The sequence below is a fragment of the Priapulus caudatus genome, unplaced genomic scaffold, assembly GCF_000485595.1.
Source record: "Priapulus caudatus unplaced genomic scaffold, Priapulus_caudatus-5.0.1 Scaffold862, whole genome shotgun sequence".
Classification (NCBI taxonomy): Eukaryota; Metazoa; Priapulida; class Priapulimorpha; order Priapulimorphida; family Priapulidae; genus Priapulus; species Priapulus caudatus.
The window spans coordinates 107243-115078 of record NW_014577923.1 but is presented as its reverse complement, the minus strand read 5'-3'; the positions used below and the strand labels follow the sequence as shown (position 1 = coordinate 115078).

The window sequence follows — 7836 nt, the reverse complement described above, 5'->3', positions numbered from 1 at the left end:
ATATTGCGATGACATACAATTATATTGCAAGGAGATACAAATATATTGCGACGAGATACAATTATATTGCGATGACATACAATTATATTGCAAGGAGATACAAATATATTGCGACGAGATACAATTATATTGCGATGACATACAATTATATTGCAAGGAGATACAAATATATTGCGACGAGATACAATTATATTGCGACGAGATACAATTATGTTGCGATGAGATACAATTATATTGCAATGAGATACAATTATATTGCAATGAGATACTATTATATTGCGATGAGATACAATAGCGTGTCTAGGAGTTCGTAGGTGATATAGTGCTCAACCCGCGAAAGAGGTTATTCTACAGATATCATCAAGATATAACATTATTCTAGACCGACTCGTGTTCTGTGCGAATCATGGGCGATGGAATTCTTCTAAATTTCCAAGGCGAATATCGAATTTCCAAGGCTAAATCCTAAAGGCGGAATAGACGCGGGGTTTCGATTTCGCTGTACGAGCTGTTTTCTATTTTATGCATTTGTCGGCGACAACTGTAAATCTGTAACCGTTTTGTGTATTTCTCGGTAACCGTAATATGTCTGGAAGGGACAAAAGCGTGCATCGAGGAGATCATTTCTATAAGGGAGAGCGTACGTAGCTGGGGGGGGGGATGTTAGCTCGTCGAACCTTACCTGCACATCCCTTTTCGTCTAGACCATCTTTGCAGTCGCGAACGCCATCGCATCGCTGTTCTCCATCCAGACACTTGCCGTCGTCGCAGGCGAAATGCCCGAAATCGCACGATCCTGCAATAGAATGATAGCAAGAGAATGATAGCAAGAGAGTAATAGTAAGAGAATGGTAGCAAGAGAGTAATAGTAAGAGAATGATAGCAAGAGAGTAATAGTAAGAGAATGATAGCAAGAGAGTAATAGTAAGAGAATGGTAGCAAGAGAGTAATAGTAAGATAATGATAGCAAGAGAGTAATAGTAAGATAATGATAGCAAGAGAGTAATAGTAAGAGAGATGTAGCAAGAGAGTAATAGTAAGGAATGAATACAGAGAGAGTAATAGTAAAGATAATGGTAGCAGAGAGATAATAGTAAGATAATGATAGCAAGAAGATAATAGTCAAGAGAATGATAAGCAAGAGAGTAATAGTAAGAGATGTAGCAGAGAGTAATAGTAAGATAGTGATAGCAAGAGATTAATAGTAAGAGAATGGTAAATGCAAGAGAGTATTAGTAAGAGATGATAGCAAGAGAGTAATAGTAAGAGAATATAGAAGAGAGTAATAGTAAGAGAATCGGTAGCAAGAGAAGTAATAGTAAAGATATGGTCGCAAGAGAGTAATAGTAAGATAATGATAGCAAGAGAGTAATGTAAGAGATGATAGGAAGAGAGGTAATAGTAAGAGAATGGTAGCAAGAGAGTAATAGTAAAGAGAATGATAGCAAGAGAGTAATAGGTAAGAATAATGGAGCAAGAGAGTAACATAGTAAGATAAGATAGCAGAGAGTAATAGTAAGAGAATGATAGCAAGAGGTAATAGTAAGATGAATGGTAGCATAGAGAGTAATAGTAAGAGAATGTAGCAAGAGAGTATAGTAAGAGAACTGTACAGAAAGTAATAGTAGATAATGATAGCAAGAGAGTAATAGTAAGAGAATGGTAGCAAGCAGAGTAATCAGTAAAGATAATGAAGGCAAGCAGAGTAATAGTAAGAGATGGTCCAGGAGAGTAATAGTAAGAGAATGATAGGCAAGAAGTAATAGTAAGAGAATGATAGGCAAAGAGTATAGTAAAGATAATGATATCACCAAGAAGAGTAATAGTAAGATAATGGTAGCAAGAGAGGTATAATAAGATAATGATTAGCAAGAGAGTAATGTAAGAGAATGATAGAAGAGAGTAATAGTAAGATTAAATGGTAGCAAGACGTAATAGTAGATATGATAGCAAGAGAAGTATATAGTAAGAGAATGGTAGCAGAGAGTAATAGTAAGAGAGATGGTAGCAAGAGAGTAATAGTAAGACTAATGATAGGCAAGTAGAGTAATAGTAAGAGAATGGGTAGCAAGAGAGTAATAGTAAGAGAAATGGTAGCAAGAGAGTAATAGTTAAGAGAATGATAGCAAGCAAGAGTTAATAGTAAGAGAATGATGCAAGAGAGTAATAGTAAAGAATGATAGCAGAGAGTAATACTAAGAAAATGATAGCAAGAGAGTAATAGTAAAGAATGGATAGAAGAGAAGTATAGTAAATAATGATAGGCAAGAGAGTAATAGTAAGAGAATGATAGCAGAGAGTAATAAGTAAGCAGAATGATAGCAACACACAAAAAAGAGAGTAATAGTAGAGAATGATAGAAGAAGTAAATAGTAAGAGAATGATAGCAAGAGAGCAATAGTTAAGATAATGATAGCAAGAGGTAATAGTAAGAGATGATGCAAGAGAGTAATAGTAAAGAGAAATGATAGCAAGAGAGTAAATAGTAAGAGATGATAGCAGAGAGTAATAGTAAGAGAAGGTAGGCAGAGAGTAATAGTACAGAGAATTGATAGCAAGAGAGTAAACGTAAACAGAATGGAGCAAGAGAGTATTAGTAGTAAAGAAATGGTAGGCAGAAGGGCTGCGAACAGACGAATAAAGCGTCGTAAAATAACAATACAAGTCTATATTGGAAATATTAAACTTTACACCTGTGTAGCACCGGTCGCGCACCTATAGTGTTGCCCGAACACTAAGCCATCCTAGCTGTGGCGCGTGATGACTGTCAAATTATTTTTGACATTTCGTGTACAACGGGACCCACGGTTTCGTTGATGGATTTTATTACACGAGAATTAACGTGATTATGTGACGTGTAAACGGTGCGAACGCGTTTTTAAGGGCTTCACGTCCGTTGGGTTATTCGTAGAAGCATCGGCGAGTTTCAGGTTCGCTTGGTAATCGCACGGCGTTTATGCGGGTAAAGGTGAAGGTGTGTGTGTGTGTGTGTGTGTGTGTGCGTGCGTGCGTGCGCGGTGCGTGCCGTGCGTGGTGTGTGATGTGTGTGTTGTGTGTGTGCGCAGCGCGCGCGCGCAGTGTGTGTGTATGTATGAATGTGCATGTGTGCGTGCGTGCGCGTGTGTGTGTGTGTGTGTGCTCGCGCGCGCGCGTGTGTGTGTGTGCGTCTGTGTGTGTGTGTCTGTGTGTTGGGGAGGGGGTGATAGCAGGGCTGTCTTACCGCAATATACTTCGTCGTTGTCGCATTGGTGGATTCCGTCACATACTTCCCACAGCGGTATGCAGGTGCAATTTCCACAGGTGAACTCCGTGTTGGAACAGGTACAATCTGAAACGAATCAAGTATTATAGCGCTGTTCCGTACGTACGAGCGGCCGTTACTAGATATTGGTATCAAGCATCAAGTGTTGTGCATGTGTTGCTGGTGAGTGTTGTGTGTGGTGTGTGTGTAGTGTGTGTGTGTGTGTGTGTGTGTGTGTGTGTATGTGTGTGCTGTGTGTGTGTGCGTGCATGCGTGCAGGCATGCGTGTGTATGTTGCGCGTACTCGTGCGCGTGCGTGCGTGTGTGTGTGCATGGTGTTTTGCTGTCTGTGTGTGCGGCGTTGCGCGTGCGTGTGTGTGTGTATGCGCATGTGTCTACGCGTGTGCGTGCGTGCGTGGCGTGCGATGCGTGTGTGCGTGGTGATGTGTGTCGTCGCGTGTGTATGTGTGCGCGTGTGTGTGCGTCGTGCGTGTGCGTGCGCGTAGTGTGTGCGTGTGGTATCGTGTGCGTGTGAATCGCTGGTGTGCATCTGTGTGTCGTCTGGGTGTGTCATCTGTGTCGTCTACTGCTGCGTGGTCTGGTGTGCTCTGTGCTCGTGCGTGTGTGTCCGTAATATAACTAATACTCTTGAAGCCAGGGGTTTCGGCAGTAATCATCGATATCATCTGAATTCTATTTCATTAACAAGAATCTACTACCAAACGCTAAAGGCAAATAGTCACGTCGCGCTGGTGTACGCGAGGTCCACCGCGTAACACACACACCGTAGCTTGGTTTGGGCCGCGCAATCAACTTGCCCTCCCTAGTATGAATACCGTTAGCGAACTACAACACGACGCACACCGAGTAGCCGTGCCGTTTGGCGCGCGCATGAACTTGCCCTCGCCTAGTATGAGACCGTACGAACTACAGACACGCACACACACGCGTAACGTTGGGTTAGCGCGCGCGATGAACTGCCCTCCGCTAGTATGAGACCGTACGAACTACAACACGACCACACACCGTGCGTGGTTATAGGCGCGCGAGCATGAGGCAGCGTTAGCTTTTTTTTTACGCAGTCCTCCTCCGTCTGAGCCGTCACCGCAGTCGTCGTGTCCGTCACACACCTCCGACACGAGCATGCAGCATGCCTCTACCGCCGCAGTTGTACTCACGCAAGCGTCGTGCACTCCTCTGCAAGACAGTGGCGGTGGAGAGAGAGAGAGATAGAGAGAGAGTTGAGAATTCGTAGTGCGCGCGCGGCACCAGCGAACATAGCGCGTATTGGTTCAATATTATTACGTTATTACTGTCGCGATTAATAATTAATTATATATTATATTATATAATATAATATAATATAATATTATATTGATTATATTATATAACATAATATAATCAGGAGTCAATAATGACAAATTGTCATTATTAACTCCTGATATATTGTAACACAAACATTATTATTGTCTGCGAATAAGGAGTAAGAGCACACCGGTGCGATAATATATATATATATATAATATATATATATTATATATTATATATATATATCCGGTAAGAAGAATCCCCATCGTTGCTTGCGGGAGAGAGAACGCCATCGGGCGTTTCGACCTACCACAGCTTTTCTCGTCGCTATCGTCCATCGCCCCGCAGTCGAACTCTCGTCCACAACCTGTATGAGCGGGATACCAGCGACGCTCTCACAGGTGAATCATCCTAGTGCACATAGCCGACCTGAGGCGAGAAGGAGATGAGACAAAAAAGGTGCTTTAGATATCGTCGGGGTTAATAATGACAAATTCAGGATTAATAATAAAAAATTTCAGTGGGTTAATAATAAAAAATAATTTGTCATTATATATACCCCTGATATTGTATATGGTGTCAGCCTGATAACTGCTTGGTAGTTTGTGAACCGGTTTGATATGTCGCAGGTGTTAAAAAAACTGCTACTGCTGGCAAATGCGAATCGGTTTAGATATCCTGGAGTAACGCAAACTGGTAACTACTGCGGGCCAATAGTTGAAGTGGTATAGATATCGTAGGTGTCGAAACCTGGCGACGTGCTGGCAAAGGTGAATCGGTTTGAATCTCGTAATATAAAGCACATGTTAACACTCCTATTATGTACTCTGTTATGTTATCTGTTATGTGCTTATATAATATATATATATAATATATATATATAATATATATATATATATTTGATGACAGTATAAATTATATATATATATATATTGGTACTGCCACAAACCAGCTATCTGCTGGCATTTATTTATGCTGGAATACAGATAGACGCGACTCCTCAAGTCTTTACGAATCAGCAACTCAGCTGAGAGGCCCATCCCCGGGGGCTCAGCCACGCGGACGTGTGGCGACCGTCTAGGATAAGTGATGACGTTATCCACGTCACGATGACGTCACGGCCGTCGCTTACCACAGTCGACCTCGTCGGATCGGTCGATGCAATCCGGAATTCCGTCGCAGCGAAGCGTGGAGTTAATGCACTCGCTCGTCTTCGTGCAGTGAAATTGCTCCGGCTGGCACATCATGCTGCCTGCAGTGCACGGAGGCAAAAGAGGGGGTTAATGAATATATAATGTTGAAGAAGGAAGGGGACAGACAGACAGAAGAGGATAAGAGGGGTAGTGAGAGAGAGAGAGAGAGGGAGAGAGAGAGAGAGAGAGAGAGCGAGAGAGAGAGCGAGAGAGAGAGAGAGAGGAGAGAGAGAGAGAGCGATAGAGAGACAGGGGGTAGGGTAGAAAGTGAGAGCGGTTGACACATCATGTTCCCTGCAGCCTACAACACGGGAGAGAAGGACGAATTTAGCACGTAATATATAATCACGCACGTATAAGGTAATAATACATGTAGTGGTACGCAATGTGTTAACACACACGTGCAAGATAATTATACGTGTAGTGTAACGCAATGTGTTAACACACACGTGTAAGATAATAATACGTGTAGTGTAACACTATGTACAACGTAAATGAAAATGGAGGTGTTACCCCGTTACTATGCTAGTGGATGCAGGTTGGGGCTGGGGTGAATTTTTCTGGATTAGGAGCCTCTACCACCTCGGGGATGTTGATATACAACACAGTAGCGGCTTGGGTTGAGAGAGGGGGAGGAGATATAGCGGCGGTCCGGAGTGTGTGAGAGATAGAAAGAAAGAGGGTGGCAGACAGACAGAAAGGGGTATGAAGTGGAGGGAGATAGATAGAGCGATAGAGGGATAGAGGGACAGAGTGGTAGGGCAGAGAGTGAGAGCGAGAGAGAGGTAGATGACGAAATTGAGAAAGAGAGAGAGCGCGAGTGAGAGGGAGAGAGAAAGAAAGAAAGAAAGAACGAGGGAGAGAGAGAGAGAGAGAAAGAGTCAGAGATCAAAGGGTTAACGTTACAACATAAGTTAACGGCTAGGCCTTCCCCCGCGTACCGCAATCCTTTTCGTCTGAACCATCCTTGCAATCATGGCCGCCATCACACCGCCATCCGTCCGGTATACATCTGCCCGTGTCGCAGGCGAACATTCCGACCCCACACGTCGTCAGCTCTGGGCAGGTGTCGTCCAATACGGCGCACGAGAACTTACCATCGATACACGTGCTGCAAGATATGCGTGCATGCAGGCCCTTTACTAAACATCGTTTGTCATTTTTGTAAATGTTAGTTCTGCTTGTTGGTATAATATTGTGTTCATCGTTTGTTTAATTTGGCAGTACGGAACGGAAGAATTTGGCATTGACGCACATTCAATGACGCACGTTAAATGACGCATTTGTCAATGACGCATGCATTGACCCACGTTCTAGGAAGAAAATATGCTTTGCATTTTCTGTGATGTACGCGTTTATTACGCTTCGGAACTTGCGTTGTAATATTCAATTTGTTTGTTTACGCATTTATTGCGTTACAGGGAATGTGAAATTATCTTGTTATCATGTTATTATTAGTCATCATATATAAATAAATTATTATTATTATTATTATAATTGTTTTATTATTATATTAGAATATGTGTACCAATTACTTTGTATATTATATTATATGTGATTATTACTATTACAAGTATTGTTACTATACAATACGTATGGCTAGTAAGCTGAGTGTAGTAGCTGCAAATATCTCACCAGTTCTTGCAATCCTCCAACAGCATGTCTCCTGGGTTGAACTTGACACCTTCCTTCGTGCAGGGGCAGTCCGTGGCCGGCACGCACCAGTCACCTAACGTAATGAAACACACAAACGTAGCATTGCAGCACTGCCATAACGTATACAACGCAAACACAGCATTGCAGCACAGGTCCAGAGCTGTGCCGATGATTGCGTGACGTCATTAAAGATGGCCCCCTCCACGACAATGAGCGCAGTTGTGAGGATCGAGGACGTGATGTATAGCTCTTTAACATTGTTGACGCAACAACATAATATTTATGCTAGTAAGATGTGTGATGTAGTGTAATGTAATGTAATGTAATGTAATGTAATGTAATGTAATGTAATGTAATGTAATGTAATGTAATGTAATGTAATGTAATGTAATGTAATGTAATGTAATGTAATGTAATGTAATGTAATGTAATGTAATG

At 42.2% G+C, this 7836-nt stretch overlaps 1 protein-coding gene across 1 annotated transcript; it reads right to left on the bottom strand.

The window, feature by feature from the left end:
• Positions 1-424: 424 nt before the first annotated feature.
• LOC106814044 (very low-density lipoprotein receptor-like) lies at positions 425-7403 on the bottom strand. Its single transcript, XM_014818306.1, has 6 exons — positions 7378-7403; positions 6684-6853; positions 5682-5801; positions 4860-4916; positions 683-796; positions 425-465 (listed from the first exon to the last, which is right to left on the bottom strand). Exons 1-6 carry the CDS (start codon positions 7401-7403, stop codon positions 425-427), a joined length of 528 nt encoding a protein of 175 aa, XP_014673792.1.
• Between the last annotated feature and the right edge of the window lie 433 nt (positions 7404-7836).

Coding starts and splice junctions, on each gene's coding strand:
- LOC106814044 (XM_014818306.1), bottom strand. CDS start 7,403: ATGCTGTTGGAGGATTGCAAGAACTG. Junction 6,854..7,377: donor TTGGAGGATTGCAAGAACTG/GTGAGATATTTG, acceptor CATATCTTGCAG/CACGTGTATCGATGGTAAGT. Junction 5,802..6,683: donor TTCAGACGAAAAGGATTGCG/GTACGCGGGGGA, acceptor CGTGCACTGCAG/GCAGCATGATGTGCCAGCCG.